Below are 23,742 nucleotides of genomic sequence, written 5' to 3'. Positions count from 1 at the left end.
GACATTTTGCACATTGTGAAGGTGTCAGGAAATGTTGTGACAATTAATAAAAAGTAAGAATATAAAAATAAAAGCAAGGAAGCCACACAAATTTTTCAGATCATTGAGATTCCGATGGAGAAATGTTTACACACCTGCGCACATTACATTAGGAAAGATGTTGTAATGCTGGAAGGGGAGCAGAGGGTTTATCAAGCTAATACCAGTAATGAGGGAATATCTATGTGAAGACTGGGAAATCTGGGATTATTTTAGAGTTTGTAAATATTTTAATTAAACAATTAGAAGCAAGATGCAAACAAATGGAAAATTGACCATTTGGTTGACAGTAAGGGAGAAAGCTTTGACTACAGATGGGCAGAAAAGTAGCAAATGGAACTTAATCCAGATAAATCCTGGGGAGAGCAGAAAGGTGCAAAAAAGGAAAATATACAGTAAGTGGGAGGATACTGAATGGTGTGGAGGGATAAGTAAACATTAGTTTATATGTCCACAAATCCTGAAAGTCAGAAGGTCAAATCAGTGAGGTGACTGAAAGAGTTCATTGGAGCTATCCTTAATGAGCAGAGTTATAGATTGTGAATGCAAGAATGTTATTCTGGAACAGTAGCTTGAGTACTCTGTTTAGTTCTGGTCACCTTATTACCTTGAAGATGGAGTGGACGCAATGGAGATCAATGAGAACATTGTTAGGGCCAGAAAAATTTAGCTATGAGGGAGATATTGGATCAGCTAATGTCCTTTGGAATGGAAGATGCAAGGGAAGATGCAGGATGTATAAAGGACCTGGGATGGGGTAAATAGAAAAGACCTATTTCTCTTGGCTGGGGCGTTAAAATTTGAATGCAGAGATTTAAGGTAACTGGTAGAAAATTACAGGGGAGATGAGCAAGAGATTTTCACCAAAGACGTCTACAAATTTCTATAGATGTATTGTAGAGAGCATTAGGATGGGTTGCATTACAGCCTATACGGAGATTCCAATGCACAGGATGGCGAGAGGCTGCTGAGGGTTGTCGATTCAGTCAGCTCCATCGCAGGCATAACCCTACCCACCATTGAGGATATCTTCAAGAGGTTGTGCCTCAAGATGGATGCGTCCATCATTAAGGACCCTCACCGTCAGGGGCATTGTCCTTTCTCGTTGCTACCATCAGGAGCCTCGAGACGCACACTCAATGATTCAGATACAGCTTCTTCCCCTCCGCCAACAGGTTTCTGAATGGTCCATGAACACTACCTCATTATTCCTTCTCTTCTGCATTATCTATTTATTTATTTATTCATAGTAATTTTATGTCTTTGCTCTGTACTGTTCCTGCAGAACAAATTACACATCATGTAAGACAGCGATAATAAACCTGATTCTGATCCAAAAAGGTTTTAGATGTCTAGAATTCACAACCAAAAAATATGGTAAATGCAGAAAGCATTTTAAAGTATTCTTGGATGTTTATTTGGAAAAATTGTGACCTGCAATGCTTTTGTCCTCTGGCTAGGACGTGTGATTAGGATATGTGTCCTCTTGTCCAGACAGAATGTTGGGTCAATGGGTCCATTCCTGTTTCAAAGATTTTCTCTGATTCTCCTTAAAAGCAGTGAAGTTTAAGAGAGAACTGTATAGACATATTCTTAATTATGCAGGATCATGTTGTGTAAAGGCAGCTGAAAGTGGTATCACATTTCCATTGTAACTTTAAAGAGGCGGTTAGATAAGTGTTTGAAGAACATAAACTGGGCATAGCCCTTCTACTGCAAGCTTCAGTAATTCTAAAGGATATTGATTCTGTAGATTTTACAGAATAATGAAACAAATTGTGAAATTTAATCCCGAGTGCACCAGAGAAAATCCCCAGAATGTTGTTTACTGCAAATGTTGTTTCTTCACCTCTGTTTATCAATTGTCCTATTATAGTCCATAATTAATTAATCGTCAATTGTCCTAAAACACTCAAACTTCTACAGATGTACTGTGGAGAGCATTCTGACTGGCTGCAGCACCAGCTGGTATGGTCGTGGGGGAGCTACCAGGATTGAAGTAAGCTGCAGAGAGTTGGAAAATTACTCAGCTCCATCATGGGTACTAGCCTCCATAGATTCCAAGACATCTTCAAGGAGCGGTGCCTCAGAAAGGAGGCATCTTTCACTAAGGACCCCCAACACCCAGGTCATGCCCTCTTCTCATTGTTACCATCAGGAAGGAAGTTCAGAAGCCTGAAGGCACACACACTCAGCGATTCAGGAACAGCTTCTTCCTCTCTGCTATCTGATTTCTAAATGGACATTGAACCTATGAACACTACCTCACTACTTTTTTAAAATTTTCTGTTTTTGCTCTACTTATTTTATTTCAACTAGCTAATATATATTAATACTGTGTATATTTACTGTAATTCAGTCTTCTTTTCTTTATTTATCATGTATTGCATTGCACTGCTGCTTCAAGGTTAACAAGTTTCACCACATATGCCGATGACATTAAACCTGATTCTGATTCTAACGTAATAAAAGACCAATGTAGGCAATTGTACAGGAGGCCGAGAAGTTCGGTAAGAAGGTCCAGGAACAAAAGTTCTCTTTCACCTGGAGCAATTTAAGCAATGTGTATAGGGAGTCACGTTTTAACCATGAGGAATGAAGCAAAGTTTGAATCCATACAGGCGAGTTTCCTAATCACTGCCATCAAACAACAACATATGGTGATGCAACAGAACAAAGCTATTTTCCAGCAGGAATAAAACCATAGGCATGGCCTATCAGTGATAAAAAACGCAATGTTTCTGGAATAACTGCCACCTCAATAGTAATCAGAAAAGCAGCAGAACACATTTACTGGATATACCTCTCTCATATTTCTAGCTAATTGAGTTTTAATCAATATAGTATCAACAGTGATGGATGAATCTACTTAATGGGACGACAACTGTAGTCTGCTAAAGCACTACTACTGATGTTTTTACCCTGTGGTTACTTTTAGAATAATGATGCCGACTATGAACGACACAATCAATTATTTATCATGGTTCCTCTGTCGTTTTGAATGTGACTTACACCCCCCTCGAAGACCAAAGAAACAACTGCTAATGGTGTAACTGAAAGGCTGAGCCACTGGAGAGTATCTGAGCTAAACTCCCTGCTAGCCCAATCCTCAGCTGTTGAGTGTTTAACTGTCTCCCTCATGAGGAAGCAGTGAATATAAAGTTCTTCGTCACATGGCAGGAGGGGAAGTCAGACTGGAGTGTTTAGGGGAATGGTCCAGGAGTAGAGAGCCCACTTTAACTCAGAAGTCTGTGCGTTCTCCCTGTGATCGCGTGGGTTTCCTCCGGGTGCTCCGGTTTCCTCCCACAGTCCAAAGACACACCAGTTGCTAGGTTTATTGGCCATTGTGCATTGTCCCATGATTAGGCTAGTGTTAAATCCGGGGTAGCTGGACGGCACAGGCTGAAGGGTCAAAGGGCCTATTCTGCACTGTATCGCAATAAATAATTAAACAAATAAAGAAGATGGCATCAATGTAGGGGAACGAGGATAAGAAACGTGGGATTACCTCCCTGCTTGCGGCACCTACCTGAGGCATCTCCAAAGCTTTCATCACAGCAGCAAATCCAAACATATTGCCCATATTGCTCTTCAGTTCAGCCGCCAACTGTATAGTTTTATGGAGTAGGGCTGCTCGCTCCTCTGTGCTGCCGGTACAGCCTAGAATATCCACTGCCATCATGATCGACATCGTATTAAACCTACGAGAACAGGGAAATACATAGTATTAAACTCACGAAAACAGGGAAATACAAAGTATTAAACCATGAGAACATAGTATTAAACCCACGAGAACAGGGAAAGGAGCTGGAGTCAGCACAGAAAATGCTGCGAAAATGCAGTAAGTTAGGCATCATCCATAGTGAAAGGAAACAGACATTTCAGATCAGTGACCTTTTGTTGGAACTTCCCACTGGAGAGAAAGCCGAACATCTTCCAGACCCTGGCTGTTTTCACTGTGGCTTCAACCTCAGTCTAATTAGTGCTGTAAGTAAAACTGCCCTGAGGAACTCTCTAAGGACAGACACTCAGAGTCGTGCCTAGTACCGACTGTCGAAATTCTCTACAGCATTCGTGAACAACTGTTCACAGCAAGAAGTATACAGTCACAATTAGTCCATGAAACTGCCTCCAAACTTTGAATGAACGTTCACGCTCCATTTTCATTCCCGTTCTGACATGTCGGCCTTTCTTGTTACTCTCATTTCCATTACCTGAGACCCCATTAGGCAGTTTTATTGACCTACGAACTGTCCAGGTTGTTCACCAGGTCTGCCATTGAATCTCACATATTATTATTTGTCACTTTAAATTTATACAGCGCTGCTGTGCACCAACTTTACCTGCCAGCTGGATGAATATTAATTTTAAGTACCCAGCAAGACCTGTTTAGTCAGGGCACCACACAGTGCTGCCACGAATCTTTTAATAGAGTTAGCAGTCCCTGCAGTCTACAGGTTCTTCAAATTAATCTTTAAAATTGCCAGCAAGTAAAACCAGATTCAACTACTGTCTTTGAAGATCACAGATAATCATTGCCATCTAAAAAAAATCTGGAAAGATTTGAGGTAATTATTGCTGAATGAGGTGAAGTCATTTTAAGGTTATGGTCTGTTTATATACAGTGTAGGCAAACAGCAGTAGGAATGTAAATAAATTCTCCACTTCAACCAACACATAGAAAATGCTGGAAGAACTCAGCAGGCCAGGCAGCATCTATGGAAAAGAGTACAGTTGACGTTTCAGGCCGAGACCCTGCAGCAGGATAATTTATTCATTTACGGGATGTGGGCATCACCAGCTGAGTCGGCATTTATTGCCCATCCTTAGTTGCCCTTGAGAAGGTGGTGAAGAAGAGCTGCCTTCTTGAACCGCTGCAGTCCCTGAGGTACAGGTACACCCACTGTGCTGATTTCCAGCATCTGCAGAAGTTCTCTGTTTTATGCTTTTGAATGTGAGATAGACTACAGTCAGAACACAAGGGTATACATACTCCTTGCTCTTCTTAAAATAACGGGATGTGGGATCTTAAACTACAAACATCTTGGACAGCAGCTTGGGCCATATTTTGATTTCTACCCAATATATGGTACAGAGTGTTCAAATCATAAACACAAGGGATTTTGCAGATGCTGGAAGTTCAGAGCAACACGTACAAAGTACTGGAGGAGCTCAGCAGGTCGTGAAACGTCAGCTCTTTGTTCCTTTCCTTTGATGCTACCTGACCTGCTGAGTTCCTCCAGTATTTTGTGTGTGTTACATCAGAGCAAAGCACTTGCTCAGTGTTGCTCTATGTGCTGGCCACGAAGGTGCTGTCGATTCTGGACTGGAATTTGAACCACAAACCAATGCTGCATTGGTACAGCTGACTAAGGTGTGGGCTGGAACACTAGAGCTAGCCTTTACTTTCCTGACCTACAAAAAAAAATAAATTTGACCTAAAAATCAACTTATACACCATACGTTCCTGCTCCAGATTCTTATTCGGATGTCCCGTACTGTAAAATAGCCTGTTTCAGGAGGGAGATGAGGTTGAGTACAGGGCTACGGTAGGAAACTTTGTCACATGGTGTGAGCAGAATTATCTGCAGCTTAATGTGAAAAAGACTAAGGAGCCAGTGGTAGACCTGAGGAGAGCTAAGGTACCGGTGACCCCTGTTTCCATCCAGGGGGTCAGTGTGGAGGATTACAAATACCTGGGGATACAAATTGACAATAAACTGGACTGGTCAAAGAACACTGAGGCTGTCTACAAGAAGGGTCAGAGCCATCTCTATTTCCTGAGGAGACTGAGGTCCTTTAACATCTGCCGGATGATGCTGAGGATGTTCTACGAGTCTGTGGTGGCCAGTGCTATCATGTTTGCTGTTGTGTGCTGGGGCAGCAGGCTGAGGGTAGCAGACACCAACAGAATCAACAAACTCATTCGTAAGACCAGTGATGTTGTGGGGATGGAACTGGACTCTCTCACGGTGGTGTCTGAAAAGAGGATGCTGTCTAAGTTGCATGCCATCTTGGTCAATGTCTCCCATCCACTACATAATGTACTGGGTGGGCACAGGAGTACATTCAGCCAGAGGCTCATTCCACCGGGATGCAACACAGAGCATCATAGGAAGTCATTCCTGCCTGTGGCCATCAAACTTTACAGCTCCTCCCTTGGAGGGTCAGACACCCTGAGCCAATAGGCTGGTCCTGGACTTATTTCATAATTTACTGGCATAATTTACATATTACTACTTAACTATTTATTACTATTTTTCTATGACTATTTATTATTTCCATGACTATTACTATTACTATTTATTATTTATGCTGCAACTGTAACGAAAACCAATTTCCCCCGGGATCAATAAAGTATGACTATGACTATTGCCCTCATTTTCTGTAAATCTAATCTAACAAAGCAAAGCTGTAGGCCGCAGCTTTAGGAGAGGAAAAGATTATCATAATTTTCCTTCTTGGAAAGAAAAATAAATAAAACAGAAACATAGAAAATCTACAGCACATTACAGGCCCTTTGGCCCACAATGTTGTGTCGACCATGTAATGAAAATATTTTGTGCAAATATTTGCCGCAGGAGATAGGCCATCTGAATACAGCACGCAGTTTGGCTCAAAAGTAGTGACGTTATCCCAATTTTTACAAATTGATGCCCAAACCTCTATGCAATTTCTCCTACAAGCCATCCTCTTTCAAAGTCGCTGAGCTGCAACCTGGCCAAGAACACAGGACCACAGGACATGGTTTGCACCACAACTCTGCTTCTCACCGTTCTAGCAAGTCGAGTCGAAGCTGGTGCCCATGGGGAAGAGTGAGTAACTCCAGCCCTGAGCTCACCCCCATCTGCTTCTGCAGCTCCTTGGAAACAGCCAGTATCCTAGCAACCTGTGGAGACAGGATATAAAAGAGATTAATCAACTTGCGCTCTTGGTAATTACAAGGCCTCAAGTAAAAAGCATCACTTCACCCTCTGAATATCGATCCGTTTATCAAAAGCATCTCCAATAACTGGCTTGTGTGAAACATCAAGGTTTCCAATTAACTGCTGGGTATATACATTTGTCTCACAGGATTGGATGAGGTAACTATGGATTCATATATTGAAAGATTTTTAACTTAGTTTTAGTCTTAACGGGCTGATAAGGTGCCAACTATGTTGCTTGAGATGAATAAATCTAGTAAATTCAAGACCACTTTCAGTTCCTCTCCTGTCCTCATTAGTTTTTGGATTCTGCACTAAGGACTCAGTCAGCCTCTGCTATCTCATCATGGTCAGTATGAGAGTTATGACATATTCAGCTCTATCTGGTATCATCACTGGGAGAGGTCCTGTCTTTGCCAGGCATGCACAATCCAGCATGGTGACCGATGCGATAACAATCTTTAGGAAACAAGCAGGATAATGTCCTTTCCCTAGATTCATTGTGTGGAAGTCATGTGAAGGACTACTTCAGCTTGCAACCTGTCGCAGGTTGCCCAACACTGTATTCTGTGAGGTTTCTAAAGCCTCTTTTGCTCAGTGTCTACAGTGCTGTGCACACAGATATATAGCCGGGAGACTAAGAATTTTGCACAGTACTATAGTAACTTTATGTATTGCACCGTGCTACTGCCACGAAAAAAAAACACATTTCATGACATATATGAGTGATGATAAACCTGATTCCGATATGGGTCTCTGTTGTGGACTGAGAGTGGGAAGGGGGCAGGGAGAGGGGAATCATGTTTGGGAAACAGGGAAGGAAGAGAGGAGGAAGCAGGAAGCACAAGAGAGAGACATGCTGTAATGATCAATAAATCAATTGTTAGGAATCAAATGACGTTGCCTGGTGTCTCAGGGCTGGGTGTGTCTGCACCTGCAGCATTCCTTCCCTGCCACCTGTCGCACAGCCCTCTCGCGGCACTTCACTGTCGCCGTTCCTAACACCCTTTGCTCTCTGCTCCACATTGACCAACACAGTACCGTGCAGAAGTCTCAGCAACCCTTGTTATATCTGAGTGCCGAAGACTTTTGCACAACACTGTAGTTCATTTTCTTTTTTTCCAGTTGTTTTTGTGGTTGATCATTGAATGCTGGACTGCACACAGCTTGGGAAAATACAAGGTCGTCCATTTAGAACAGAGACGAGGAGGAATTTCTTTCGCCAGAGGGTGGGGAATCTGTGCAATTCTTTGACACAAACAGCTGAGAAGGACAAGTCATTGGGTATATTTAAAGTGGAGGTTAGAGAGGGTGTCAAAGGTTACAAGGAGAAGGTATTTGAGTGGGGTTGAGAGGGAATAATAAATTAGCCATGATCAAATGGTGGAGCAGATTCGATGGACTGAATGGTCTAGATCTGCTCCTATGTTTTATTCTTATATTTAGACTTTTGAACAAAAGGACCACAATGTATTTAAATGCCTAATGTGAGCTGACACTTTGGTGCTGTGCTATGGGAGTGCTGCACTATTGAAAACACTCTGATTTGCAGAGTCCACTACCAAAAAGGCCCACCAGCACCTTTACTTCCTGAGAAAACGAAAGAAATTTGGCCTGTCCCCAAAAACCCTCACTAATTTTTATAGATGCACCGTAGAAAGCATTCTTCTAGGGTGCATCACAACCTGGTATGGAAGTTGTCCTGTTCAAGACCGGAAGAAGCTGCAGAAGATCGTGAACATGGCACAGCACATCACACAAACCAATCTTCCGTCCTTGGACTCACTCTACACCGCACACTGTTGGAGCAGTGCTGCCAGGATAATCAAGGCCACGACCCCCCAAGCCAACACAGCTTTTGTCCCTCTTCCCTCCGGGAGAAGGCTCAGGAGCTTGAAGACTCATACGGCCAGATTTGGGAACAGCTTCTTTCCAACTGTGATAAGACTGCTGAATGGATCCTGACCCAGATCTGGGCCGTACCCTCCAAATATCCGGACCTACCTTTTTTTGCACTACCTTACTTTCCATTTTTCTATTTTCTATTTATGATTTATAATTTAAATTTTTAATATTTACTATCGATTTGTACTCCAAGGAGTGGGAAGTGAAGAATCAAATATCGCTGTGATGATTGTACATTCTAGTATCAATTGTTTGGCGACAATAAAGTATAAAGTATAAAATATTTGGATGAGAACTGAAACTGAAGTTCTATCTACTCTAAGAGGCAGAAGTTCTCCCAGGCTGTGCAGCCCAACATTCAGTGATCAACAACAAATATCAATACAGATTAACACGTTCTTCCCTCCACTATTGTTTGGGGGAGCTAACTAGTGACAAGTGACTGCCATTTTAGAACCAATTAGAATGAAGGCAAGCTAATTACCAGAGATTTTCCAGAAGATGCAAAAAGACAAGATGGGAATGAAAATATTTTACAGCACCAGATAGTTAGACAATGCTTTGAACAAGGCAGTGCTCATAAGAAAGGCCAGCCACTTCCACAACTCAGCACAAAAATGAAAATCCGATTAAGATGTATCCATTGCAAACTGGATTTCCTCACCATGCAGTCTACTTTCGTGATGTGCTTGGCAATCGTTTTTGCATCCTCCTCAGCCAACAGCTCCTTAACTTTCTTTAGTATAGTCATCTCAAGTGGCTTATTCTCCAAGGGAATGAGCAGCGACTGATATCCACTCAGCTTAAAGGAAGACACCTGTTCAATGACTGGGGCTGTGAACGGTTCACACTGCAGCCCCTCTCCCTCTTCTGCGCAGCTGGGCAGTCGACCGAGATATGCCTCCGTTTCCAGGATCCCAAAGTTCATCTCAGACTGCCAGCTGGTTATGTTGGGATTCTCCTCAACTTTCAACCTTTCCACATAGCTCTTTGCCATCAGCTGACTCTGCTTGAGGGCCAGTTCCATCTGCTGCCTCTCCCAGTCGAGTGGCGACGAGGGCCGTAGCTCGCAGTAGTGGCTGTGCTCTGATTCTTTACAGTTCTCTGAGGCCACTCTCTGGTCTGACTGCACGGAGCTATTTGACGGGGTGGAATGTGTGCTGTTACAATGAGGTCCACTTGAAGCCTCCTTGGGCTTTTCTTTGTTAGGCTCCTGGCACAGTCTGTTACCAATCGGTGGGCTAAGCTGTGGTTCACTGGAACGCCGAAGTACTGGTGACGATGGTGTCATCCTTGCTACCCGACCGAGATGGCTTTTGTGCTTCAAACCTGAGGAAGATGTTACACAGCGTTAATGCAAATATCTTACAAATAAGATCCTCCCCTCAATCACCCCCAGCCCTTTTGTTTTTCTGATAAAGCTGACGTACAATCACTGGCCACTTAACTAGCGTACGCCTGCTCACTGATACAAATATCCAACTAGCCAATCATACGGCAGCAACTCAGTTCATTAAAGCATGCAGACGTGGTCAAGTGGTTTAATTGTTGTACAGACCAAGCATCAGAATGGGGAACAAATTTGATCTAAGTGATTTGGACCGTGGAATGATTGTTGGTGCCACACGGGGTGGTTTGAGTATCTCAGAGACCGGTGATGTCCTGGGATTTTCATGCACAACAGACTCTAGACTTTATAGAGGATGGTGCGAGAAACAAAAAAAAAATCCAGTGACCATCAGTTCAATGGGTGAAAATGCCATTTTAATGAGGAAGGTCAGAGGAGAATGGCTAGACTAGTTCAAACTGATAGAAAGGCGGCAGACACTCAAATAACCACAAGTTACAACAGCAGTGTGCAGAAGAGCAACTCTGAATGCACAACACTTGAACCTTGAAGTGGATGGCTATAGCAGCAGAAGACAAGTCTACACTTTATTAGGTACCGCAAAAATCTAATAAGGTGGCCACTGGGTGTATTGTTAGGCTGTAAATCCAGTGGCTGAGATTAAACTATAGGTCAAATCAAGACCTGGGTGTGAGATTCATTAACAGTTTTCACCCACTAAAGAGGCCTCCCTAATGGTGATTACAAACAAGAATCCTGACATTATTCCATCTCACCAGTAGAATAAAGTACTTACAAATGCTCAAGGATGTCTTATAAACGTTATTGATTTTTACATTCTAATTACTGTCTGCTTTGATCCTTATAAAATGTTTTGTTAGTGTAAAATCATAAAATTTCACTTGAAGGCCATCACGGTGTTATCCTGATGTCACTTACTTGTGCTGTATTCTGGAGAGAGAGGGATCTCGCTCACTGGAGACATCCCGTGCCGAATGTCCTTGATTTGATCCATGCTCAGAGCAAAATTGCGGATTGGCTCCTTGTGATGTGTTGACGGAATGCTGAAGGAAGGTAAGTGACTGTTGAGTGAAAGCTCCTTTATACTGTCACTCATCGCATAACTATTACCAGGTCATAACACACTCTCAAGATGTCAAAATACAGGAGTCAATTTTTATAGAGTGGAATTTGGGTAGGTGGCGAAGCCTGGTCTACTTTGAGGGCCAGATTTCATTTACAGAAGACCAAAGATGATAAGACGTTGGAGCAAATTTGGACATTCACCCCACTGAGTTTATTCCACCATTCCATCATGGCTGATTTATTATCCCCAGCGACCCTATTCTTCGGCCTTCTCCCCTAACCTTTGATGCCTTGACTAATCAACAAGTTGTCAAGCTCTACTTTAAATATACCCCATGACAATGGGCCAGTTGGATACAGACAGGGATCAGGTATTCCTGGGGACTGCCACGTTGCTCCTAACCGTGGTGGTATTGGCCAGCAAGGATAGAGACATGGACCAGATATCTGCGTCTGAGAGCAGGAGCAATTCACCTGGTTTATGAACGGAACAGAAACTCATCTTGTCGGTAAGCTGATGTGGATTCCACGTAACTCAGTATAGAAATGGCAATCAGAATGTAGATCACTAAGAATTAAAGTGGCCTCACCAGCTGACTGTGAAGCCTCTTCGAGGCAGCAAAAGCCTAGGGAAGCAAAGCTGCCACTCCATGATCGTCCCTTGTTCCAAAAGCCAGCTTGCCAACCCAATACTGCCGAAATTCTGGGTCAACTGGCTTTCTCCCTACTTGCTGTGAGGAGAGTGGGGAGCTTTTTCCTCGTTTTCAAGGAAGGCACTGACACCCTAGGCACATCAAAAATACAGCCCATTTTCTTAAGTACTTCCCCCACCCCTGACCATCCCCATATTCCTTGAAGGCAGAAGGATACAGCATTAAGTGTTTGTCACAATCAAGTGTCTCTTCTTGGACAATGAAATAATGGGAAACTAATGCAGGGAAATCATAACAAAATACAAGGAAGTCTGTAGATGCTGGAAATCCAAAGCAAAGCACACAAAATGCTGGAGGAACTCAGCAGTTCGGGTGGTAACATTGGAAACGAATAAACATTTGATGTTTCAGGTTGAGACCCTTCTTCAGGACTGAGAAGGGGGAAGATACCAGAATAGAAAGGTGGGGGGAGGAGAAGGAGACTAGCTAGAAGGTGATAGGTGAAGCCAGGTGGGTGGGAAAGGTAAAGGGCTGGAGATGAAGAACCTGACAGGAGAGGAGAGTGGACCGTGGGAAAAAGGGAAGGAGGAGGGGACCCGGGGGGAACGTGACAGGCAGGTGAGAAAAGGTAAAAGGCCAGAGTGGGGAATAGAGGAGGAAGGGAGGGGGAAGGAATTCTTTTTTTAACCAGAAGGAGAAATCTATGTTCATGCCATCAGGCTTGAGGCTACCCAGACGGAATATAAGGTGTTGCTCCTCCACCCCGAGGGTGGCCTTATCTTGGCATAAGAGGATGCCGTGGGCCGACAACGGAACGGGAATGGAAATCAGAATTAAAATGTTTGGCCAACAGGAAGTTCTGCTTTTGGCAGATGGAGCACAGGAGCTCCACGCAGTCCCTTAACTTCCAACGGGTCTCCCCTATGTAGAGGAGACCGCATTGGGAGCACTGGACACAATAAACAACCCCAGCAGATTTGCAGGGGGAGTGTTGCCACACCTGGAAGAACTGTTTGGGGCCCTGAATGGAGGTGAGGGAGGAGGTGAACAGGCAGGAGTAGTACTTAGGCCACTTGCATGGATCATAACTAAGCCTGATCTTGTACTCAACCCGTGCATATGTAAAAACACCTTTGTTTGGTGTTTGATGACCAGAAACATTTTTCTATTGCACAGGGAAACTGAATCCCTTTAACCCTCCAAAAAGCAAGCACTTACCTGTTGCCACAACTATCACTTCGGATGATCTTATCAGATGTCAGACCATCAGTCATGGTTACACTCCGCCTCTTAATGTATCCACCCTTCTGATTGGCTGAGGGATGAGCTAGCCCATGCTTCCCAGTGGACAGCCCATAGCTGGCCTCCAGGTATCGGAGGGGAAGGGTGCGGTTGATTGGACAGTAGATGATGGCTCCACTCTGCTCAGAAACAGGCTTACGGTTCCCGATATAAAACCGGACCAGGGCGGGGATGTTGTCGAAGCTCTCCCTCTCGAACAGGTACTGGATGCGGGTGAAGGCCTCATTGGGTTTGATCATCACCTTGTTAATCTTGAAGTGGAGAGGTTCGTTTCTCCACTGGCAGGTCAGCACGTAATCACCAACAGACGTGAGGGAATCACGGATGAGAAAATCACCATTTTTCTGCATTAGATTCTCAGAAACCTGAAAAGTAAAAATCTGAATCTTAAAAAGAATGTTGAGGAAAATAGACACAAGATTTGTCCTTGCAAGCCTCTTTATTCATTCAGTTGGATAATGATTAATCTACCTTGTAACCCTTTCACATTTCATAATTCTAAACCTCCTTATTTAGTTGCTTCAATAAATATCTATAAATAATAGTGTTGAATTTTTCAGCTTCCTCCACACCCCAAGTACAAAACAGATTTTTTGAAGAAGTGCTTCAGATTTGTAACTTCATACTGTGCTTCCAACCTCAATTAGATTTTCACAATAAAGTGAAAAATTGATTTTGCATACTGTCCATACCGATCAATTCATTACATCCAATCATTGAGATAAAATAACAGAGTGTCAAATAAAGTGTGAGTTAGAAAGTGCAGTGCTAAAGTGCAGGTCACAACGAGGTAGATTGCGAGGTCAAGAGTGCATCTTATCATACAAGGGAAACATTAAGTAGCCTTATAGTAGGCGCTGTCTTTGAGTCTCATGGTACAGGTGTCCCCCGCTTTTCAAACGTTCACTTTACCACACCTCGCTGTTACGAAAGACCTACATTGGTTACCTGTTTTCACTAACAGAAGGTGTTTTCACTGTTACGATAAAAGGCAGCACGCGCCCCGAGCAGCCAAGCTCCTCCCCCGGAACTGCATTCTAGCCGGCATTGCTTAAACACGTGCCTGTGAGCAACTGTGCTTTATGTCGATTTATTTTGAGAATCCTGTTGCAAGATGGGTTCTAAGGTATCCGAAAAGCCTGAAAGAGCTTGTAAGGGTGTTACACTTAGCGTAAAACTAGACATAATTAAGCGTTTCGATCGTGGTGAACAAAGTAAGGACAAAGTGAGTTTGGCTTGTGGAAGTTGACGAAGATGATGTTGAAGAGTTTTGGCATCCCATGACCAAGAACTGATAGATGAAGAGCTGATGCAATTGGAAGAGGAAAGGATAACAATCGAAACCGAATGCAGTAGCGAACCGACCAAAAGTGCAGTTGTCCAGGAACTGAACGTGAAGCAACTGCGTGAGATTTCCACTGCAATGATTGCAGAAAAGTACGCCTTTAATTTTGAAAGGGTACGTAGGTTTAGGGCATATTTGCAGGATGATTTGAGTGCTTACATAAGAACTGTATGATAGAAAAATGCGCGAGGCTAAGCAGTCAAGCATACTGTCGTTTTTCAAGCCTTCCACATCAGCCACAGCAGACGACGAACCTTGACTTTCAACATTGAGGCAGGCAGACATAGAAGAAGATGACCTGCCTGCCCTGATGGAAACAGACGACGATGAGATAACACCCCAGTGTCCCACCACCCCAGTGGTCCCAACCTCCGGGCCGCAGACTGATACATTGCCACGAAGCGTGCAGTGGTGCAGCGGTAGCCAGAATGAACCCTGCACATCTTTGAGAAAAAAAGCCGAAATAAACAAGCTAATTAATTAGGTGCCACCTGGCACGTAAATGTCGGCCCAGATCAGAGGCGATTGCCGATTGCATCACCTCTGATCTGGGCCGACATTTACGTGCCAGGCGGCACCTAATTAATTAGCTTGTTTATTTTGGCTTTTTTCTTAAAGATGTCATAGTCATAGTTATAGTCATACTTTATTGATCCCGGGGGAAATTGGTTTTTGTTACATTGCACCATAAATAATAAATAGCAATAGAACCATAAATAGTTAAATAGTAATATGTAAATTATGAAATAAGTCCAGGACCAGCCTATTGGCTCAGGGAGTCTGACCCTCCAAGGGAGGAGTTGTAAAGTTTGATACCCACAGGCAGGAATGACTTCCTATGATGCTCTGTGCTGCATCTTGATGGAATGAGTCTCTGGCTGAATGTACTCCTGTGCCCACCCAGTACATTATGTAGTGGATGGGAGACATTGACCAAGATGGCATGCAACTTAGACAGCATCCTCTTTTCAGACACCACCGTCAGAGAGTCCAGTTCCATCCCCACAACATCACTGGCCTTACGGATAAGTTTGTTGATTCTGTTGGTGTCTGCTACCCTCAGCCTGTTGCCCCAGCGCACAACAGCAAACATGATCGCACTGGCCACCACAGACTCGTAGAACATCCTCAGCATCGTCCGGCGGATGTTAAAGGACCTCAGTCTCCTCAGGAAATAGAGACGGCTCTGACCCTTCTTGTAGACAGCCTCAGTGTTCTTTGACCAGTCCAGTTTATTGTCAATTCGTATCCCCAGGTATTTGTAATCCTCCACACTGACCCCCTGGATGGAAACAGGGGTCACTGGTACCTTAGCTCTCCTCAGGTCTACCACCAGCTCCTTAGTCTTTTACACATTGAGCTGCAGATAATTCTGCTCACACCATGTGACAAAGTTTCCTACCGTAGCCCTATACTCAGCCTCATCTCCCTTGCTGATGCATCCAACTATGGCAGAGTCATCCGAAAACTTATGAAGATGACAAGACTCTGAGCAAGGGAGTAAGTGAGGTTTAAATGGTGAAGAGAAAGGGAGACAAGACAGTCCCCTGTGGAGCCCCAGTGCTGCTGATCACTCTGTCGGACACACAGTGTTGCAAGCACACCTACTGTGGTCTGCCAGTCAGGTAATCAAAGATCCATGATACCAGGGAAGCATCCACCTGCATCGCTGTCAGCTTCTCCCCCAGCAGAGCAGGGCGGATGGTGTTGAACGCACTGGAGAAGTCAAAAAACATTACCCTCACAGTGCTCGCTGGCTTGTCCAGGTGTGCTGGGTGCGTCCCGGCTACCGCTGCACCACTGCATGCTTCGCGGATTGGTATCGGTCCGTAGCCTGGAGGTGGGGGACCACTGCACCACCCCAACCTCCGACGGCTCAGCCTAACACACCATCATCAGTGTGCTCGGCGCTATCTTCCTGATTCTGGTAAGTGATACTACACTGTACATACATTATTTCTACTTTATATAGGCTGTGTATTTTTATGTGTTATTTGGTATAATTTGGCAGCTTCATAGCTTAAAGGTTACTGGAGAGACTGTTTCTGCCAAGAGCGCTTGCGTGAGATTTTCGCTACGGTGGACAGTGCGGCAATGATTGTAGAAAAGTATTTCTACTTTATATAGGCTGTGTATTTATCATATCATTCCTGCTTTTACTATACGTTACTGTTATTTTAGGTTTTGTGTGTTATTTAGCATGATTTGGTAGGTTATCTTTTGGGTCTGCGAACGCTCACAAATTTTTCCCATATGAATAAATGGTAATTGCTCCTTCACTTTACAACATTCCAGCTTACTAACCATTACATAGGAACGCTCTACCTTCGGATGGCGGGGGAAACCTGTACGAACTTGCAGGCTTTTATCTTTTCTCTCTGATGGGAGGGGGGTGAAGGGAGACTGTCCGTGGTGAGTGGTGTCTTTCATTATGCTTTGCCAAAGCAGCAAGGAGAGTAGACAGGGTCCATAGAGGGGAGCCTGGTTTTGGTGATGTGCCGAGCTGTATCCACAACACTCTACAGTTTCTCACAGTCATGTGCAGAGCAGTTGCCGTACCAAGCCGTGATATATCCAGATGGGCTGATGGCCAATCCGTCAGCATTCGTTTCCTAGATGGATTCTTTGTCACTCAGCTACTGAAGTGGCGCGGGAATAGTGCATTGCTTCACAGCACCTGCAATCACAGATTGGGGTTCAATTCCTGCCGCTCTCTGCGAGGAGGTTGTACGTTCTCCCCGTGACCACGTGGGTTTCGTCCAGGAGCTCTGGTTTCCTCCCACAGTCCAAAGACGTATGGTTAAGATTAGAAAGTTGCAAGCATGCCGGGAGTGTGGGGCTGGCATGAGTACAATCTCACTAATTTGATTTGATACATTTCACTAACTGCTTCCATGTACATGTGACAAATAAACCTAATCTTTAATCTTTAAATGAGGAGTCCCATGCCATCTGAAGTCTATACTATACTGACACTGGCCCTGACACTCGTGGTCTGTAGCTTGGATAAAATCACAGTATGTTCCTCAAGGTCAAAGTATGTTTATTCTCGAGGTATGTCTGCAGTATACCACCCTGAGATTTGTCTTCCCACAGACAGCTACGAAACAGAGAAACACCATGGAACCCGTTCAGAGAAAGCATCAAACACCCAACGCGCAAAAAAAAAGAACAAATCACTCAACTGGCAAAAAAACGAGTTACTAACAGAATATTGAAGATCAAACTGCAGAATACTTGAAGCAGTCTAGGAATGCAAACAACAGGAATTCTGCAGATGCTGGAAATTCGAGCAACACACATAAAAGTTGCTGGTGAACGCAGCAGGCCAGGCAGCATCTCTAGGAAGAGGTACAGTCGACGTTTCACTGTGCTTCTGACTGCGAGGCCTGATCTGCCAGTTGTGTCACTGAGCACACCTGAAAACAAAGGCCACCAAATATTCTTCACCTCACCTAGCCAAGCATAAAGTCTTCAGAAGAAGAGATGTGGTGACATAAATGGCATGCTGTGGTTGACACTGAGAAGCTACAGTCTATGTATCAGGGTGTCAGCTGCACAACCAACTGTGCTACGGTGTATATTTACGTCTATAATGTTCATAGCAGTAAAAATGTCAGGTCTTTTTCCTGCAAAGAGGAAAAAGCAGAAGATATATTGTAGCCATTTCTCAGCTTTTACTGTAGGTGACTGTATCTCTTGATCACTCAATTCTTATTCATAGAAATACATGGGGGAGCTATCACCTTGACATTTCAATTTGCTTTCAAATCAGATTCATTTCTGGCAGCTGACTGTCTGTTTTCTTTGTCAAGTGCTCCCACAAACACCTTGAAACAATGACTGAACCACGGGCTTTGACAACAGGAACCGGCTTCAATGTAAATGTCTGAACGTAAGGCACATGACATGCATTCTTCAGTCCATGACTTTATGAAAGGTAATAACCAATTTATTGTGGAACAGTAGCCAGAGAAATATCCATGTTAACCATTCTTACGTTTGGCCAAAATACAGCTGAAGACAACTATTAGGTTCATTTTAAATGATCCACTGATGAAGTCACTTCATTTTCCAAAAATTTCTTCAAAGGCCCTAAAATATTTTCCTATTCTGCTATTATATATTGCTAAAGAGAGGAACAAAAAGAATCTCTTTTGTGTATTATTTGCTGAAGCCTATTGCTCAGTTTCAGCTCTGAACCTCACACAAGATAATACTGTGGACGACTGGCCGCAGAGCGTCAGTCACCCAATCTGGATAGAAAATCCAGGCAGAGATCCTGGAGAAGATTGGAGCTAATAACAGCGTAAAATATTGCACTGATTTCACGTCAATAAATTAAAATTGAAAACCTTTTGACAGAATTAAAATAGTTTTTAGTTTGTAAGTTTGCTGCGCATACCAGCATGCCACATAAATACCCAGGATTTAATAGGCAGGCTTTCAAATGTTGTTTGCTGGTACTCAAGAGAAATACAAGGGTGATTGACAAGTTCGTGGCCTAAGGTAGAAGGAGATGAGTTATTAACTTCAAACTCTCTGCATAATCACTTAAAGAGTTGACCTGCATGTGCATGTAACGAGATCTGTATAACTCAGCCCCTTCTGCCTAAGGACACAAACTTATCAATCAGCCCTCTATGGACACTTTCTGGAGGTCCAAGATCCATATGCTCCACGACCGCTGGACTAAGTGTGTAAATGTAGGAGGCGACTATGTTGAAAAATAAATGTGCTAGGTTTTCGAAAATTGACTCTTTCTGCCTTAGGCCACGAACTTATCAATCAACCCTCGTGAACTCATTTCCCTTGGCTGCCAGCAAACAAAATTAAAATGCCAGGCATTTCAGAGCAAGCCAAACTTCCAAGCAATCTTTAAATAGAGATAAAAATGTATCAGTGATTGTTATAATCTAATTATAATCTAAAAATTCACTATATCTGCTGGCTGTTATATTTTGGTGTTATCTTTGGCATCCACTCTTGCAACCATATCTGCTTCATAGAGGGAGCCAGAGCATTCAGTGATTGGCAGTTCTCCAAACAACGATGCAAAAGGAAGGGGATGGTTTTTCTCCACACTAACTTTGTATTGTGCCATTGACACAAAGCATCAAGGGAGCTTTTGGGATTTTCTATTTGGAGCATTTGAGGAACATTGTGCCCAACGAACAGCACTATGATTCCACCTTGGGGCGGCACGGTAGCGTAGCACAACACTTTACAGTACCAGCGACACGGGTTCAATTCCCGTCGCCGTCTGTAAGGGGTTGATACGTTCTCCCTGTGAATGCGTGGGTTTGCTCCGGGTGCTCTGGTTTCCTCCCACAGTCCAAAGACATGCTGGTTGGTAGACTAATTGGTCATGGTAAATTGCCCCGTGATTAGGCGAGGATTAAATCGGAGGATTGCTGTGCAGCATGGCTCGAAGAGCTGGAAGAGCCTCTTCCGTGCTGTATCTCAAAAAAAATCTTCTCCAGATACAACATAACTAGAACACCTTTACACCAGAGTCTTATTTACACATAGCCATACCCTTTAATAGTACAGTTTACAATGTATATAGCACACTTGGGAAAATGTTCCCAGTATGCTGTTCATTCCAATATATATAATGCAAGGCTGATGATAACCTCTTTCCCAACACCAACCACCCACCCCCCAGCCTTGTTAAGTGCCATTTTTCCATTACCTCACGTGGGATACGCCCATGGTACCAGGCGTGACTCCGTAGGTCTGTGCTGCTCAGTTTCAGCTCCTCCTCCAACTCCTTGTGCAGCTTCTCGGGGCTGGAATCCAGGATATATTTGTCTTTTGAAAACTGGAGGAAACCAGAAAAAAATGGATGTTAGCAAAATCAATAACTGGCATCTCTTTTGCCTCTGATGTTTTGTTTTCCCCCAACGCATCCCAGAATCTGGATTGGAACATGTGTTTGACTCAGTAAATTGTACCAACATGTCCCAAAGATTTCTGACTGCTCAGAGCTCCTGGACAATTACTTCAAACTGCACTGCAGATGACTGCCTGAACTGGATAGGTATTGTATACCACAAACATTGAGAGACTCCCTAAAGTGGGTACGTCATGTATTCTAGATTTTCTACATCAAATAAACATCAAGATCGTCAAATGCCTAAACTGGACATGGTACTCTCTAAATGAGATAAAACTCCCACAGAGGTTCTTTAAATTAGTCTGATATTAGGCATTTCTGATATTCAAGAATTCCTCATAGCTGGAAAGGCTTCAGGTTTCCAGATACCTATATTCCGATACTAATGCTATGGTATCTTCTCAGGGTGGCAACCATTATTTTACCAGTTTTTGTTTTGGAAACCAATGCAACTGAAATTATAGGACTGAAGCTACCAAATTATACATTGTCAAACCAAAAACTATTCTTAATTCTCTGATGTTAAACACAATACACATCAAGTCAAATTTCAAATGTTACTGTTTTTAATGATGGGAGGTTATCCCTAAATGCTTAAGAGCCAATGGAGTACATTTGCATTGTACACACTGCTGTAAGTTAGGAAACATAGCACCCAATTAATGTACAGGAAGCTCACACAATCATGTAACATGAGTGTCGATGTTACTAATGGTCCCTCAGCACTTCTTTGAGAGTCAGATACAGGAGGAGGTGACAACCCCATGGGTTATTAACATTTATAGGAAGGTCTTATATAGTTCCTATATCTGCAAAAGGGCAGAGAGAGATGAATATTCCCCAGTATATGTAACACGTTTAAACTGTTGTTTCTAAACTGAAAACTGTTCAACCTAGTAATCACAAGTAACAAAGAACATTCTCAAAAAAGAGCATCTCACTGGAAATTATCTTTCTTCAATGTCAGGGAAATTAAATCATGAAATAGTTTTTGTGGGAACAAGAGAGTGTGTCTTATGGACAATATTTGTTCAATTATCTCATCTGAATTAGCCATGTAGTATGACATCTGCGCTTGTCACCACAAAGAGAAGTTTTGCGTGGCTTTTTAAATATTTATTTAGTTGTTTGTTTTGTTTGTTAATTTATTGAGATATGGCGTGGAATAGGCTCTCCTGGCCCTTCGAGCTGCGCCACCCAGCAACCCCCAGTTTAACCCTGGCTTAACCACAGGGCAATTTACAACGACCAACTAACCTCCCAACTGGTACGTCTTTGGACCGCGGGAGGAGACCGGAGGTAACCCAAGCGGTCACGGGGAGAACATACAAACTCTTTACGGACAGAGGCTACAGTGTAAGTGGAGACATGGTACATCGGGCGGTATGATGAAGCGTGTGTTTCACAGAATGGGTGTGCTGTATTAAACTGTGTTCTGATGAGAGGTGTAGAACATGAGATGGAGGTGAAATGAGGACAGTGCTGCGTGTATGTCTGAGGTTTAGCGGGAGATTCATACAAGTGCCAAAGTTACGAAGGATGGGAGGTCATTTGATAGAGGTGTACAAGATGACAAAAGGCAGAGATAAAGTGAGTAACCAGGGACCTTTTCCCAGGGCTGAAATGCCTAATACAAGGGGGGCATAATTTTATGGTGATTGGAGGAAACTATAGGGGGGATGTCAGAGATACGTTCTTTACACAGATGATAGTGGGTGCACAGAACACCCTGCCAGGGGTGGTGACAAATTAGGGACATTTAAAAGACTCTTAGATAGGCACATGGATGGTAGAGAAATGGAAGGTTAGATTGATCTTAAAGCAGGTTAAAAGGTCAGCACGATATCATGGACCAAAGGCCCTGTATTTGTGCTGTAATGTTCTATATTTATGTTTAAGATGTTCATATAATTCACTCCAGCAGCACTCATGATCCCGATGATAGCTTTTTTCCAAACTGACTCTCTGTTTGCTCTTGATTTACCAGCTGACCCTGGAGGGTTTGCCTGTGTGAAATTGCTTTTGATTCCTTTGTGTTAATTTAATGTGTGTCTGCTACTGTGTGACTGCAAATACGCAGGCACCGGTGCAGATGCAGGTCCGCGGGTGATGTAATCTTGTATTTATACTCCGCTCTTCTGCTCCTTGTGATTCCCGAGGGTTCCTGGTAAAAGGTACAATTTCAAACTGCAGGACCCATGGAGAGGAAGACAAAGAGAGAGAGAGAGAGAGAAAGAAGTGGTGTGAGGTAGAAAGGCCAGTTAAACAAAAGGAAGACAAAATAAGGTAGGAACAGGACAGGGACAAGGGCAAGCCAACAGTGAGAGGGGGCTTTTCTCTCTGTAGTGAAGGAGGATGAGAGGTGACTCAGAGAGGCATAGATCGATTGGATAGCAGGAGGCTTTTCTTCCCAGGATGGAAATGGCTAATATGGGGGGGGGGGCGGGGAGCATAATTTCAAGGTGATTAGAGGAAAGTATAGTGGAGATGTCAAAGATAAGGTTTTTTTACACAGAGATTGGTGAGAACATGGAACGCCCTGCCAGGTATGGTGACAGAGGCATTAACATTGCAGACGTTTAATAAACTCTTAGATAGGCAAAATGTGATAGAAAAATGGAAGGCTATGTGGGAGGGAAGGGTGAGACTGATCTTAGAGTAGGCTCCCAAACACAAAATAATCTGCAGATGCTGGGGTCAAAGCAACACTGACAACACACTAGAGGAACTCAGCAGGTCAGGCAGCAACTGCGGAAAAGATCGGTCGACGTTTTGGGCCGGAACCCTTCGTCAGGACTGTAAAGGGAAGGGACAGAGGCCTCCCATTGTGTTTTCCCCTATTCTTTCTTCACCTTTCCTGCCTATCACCTCCCTGCCTCCCCTCCCCCACCCCTTTGTCTTTCCCCTTACTGGTTTTTCACCTGGAACCTACCAGCATTTTCCTTCCCACCCTCCCCCACCTTCTTTATAGGGCCTCTACCCCTTCCCTCTACAGTCCTGACGAAGGGTTCCGGCCCGAAACACTGACTGATCGTTTCCACGGATGCTGCCCGACCTGCTGAGTTCCTCCAGTGTGTTCTTAGTGTAGGCTAATAAGTCAGTACAACACTGTGGGCTGAAGAGCCCGCACTGTGCAGTAACGTTTTACGTTTTAAGTTTTACATGTATCATGAACATAAAATCATACCAAAACTACATTTGTAAAGTCATCATGGAGTTAGGCAAAGTAATAATTACTG

General features: G+C 43.5%; 1 protein-coding gene across 5 annotated transcripts in view; it reads right to left on the bottom strand.

Moving 5' to 3' along the window:
• The window catches only part of LOC134359825 (SH2 domain-containing protein 3C-like), a 216,378-nt gene that overhangs the window by 7,517 nt on the left and 185,119 nt on the right, over positions 1-23,742 (bottom strand). For all 5 annotated transcript variants that reach the window (XM_063073528.1, XM_063073529.1, XM_063073532.1 and 2 more), the window contains 6 exons: positions 20,300-20,428; positions 13,176-13,624; positions 11,158-11,282; positions 9,535-10,199; positions 6,813-6,928; positions 3,569-3,740 (listed from right to left, as the gene is read on the bottom strand). In XM_063073528.1, the coding sequence (XP_062929598.1) occupies positions 3,569-3,740; positions 6,813-6,928; positions 9,535-10,199; positions 11,158-11,282; positions 13,176-13,624; positions 20,300-20,428 (1,656 nt within the window). The remainder of the gene's footprint in view (positions 1-3,568; positions 3,741-6,812; positions 6,929-9,534; positions 10,200-11,157; positions 11,283-13,175; positions 13,625-20,299; positions 20,429-23,742) is intronic.

Source organism: Mobula hypostoma, chromosome 21 (assembly GCF_963921235.1).
Source record: "Mobula hypostoma chromosome 21, sMobHyp1.1, whole genome shotgun sequence".
Taxonomy (NCBI): Eukaryota; Metazoa; Chordata; class Chondrichthyes; order Myliobatiformes; family Myliobatidae; genus Mobula; species Mobula hypostoma.
This window is presented reverse-complemented; position numbering and strand designations above follow the sequence as displayed.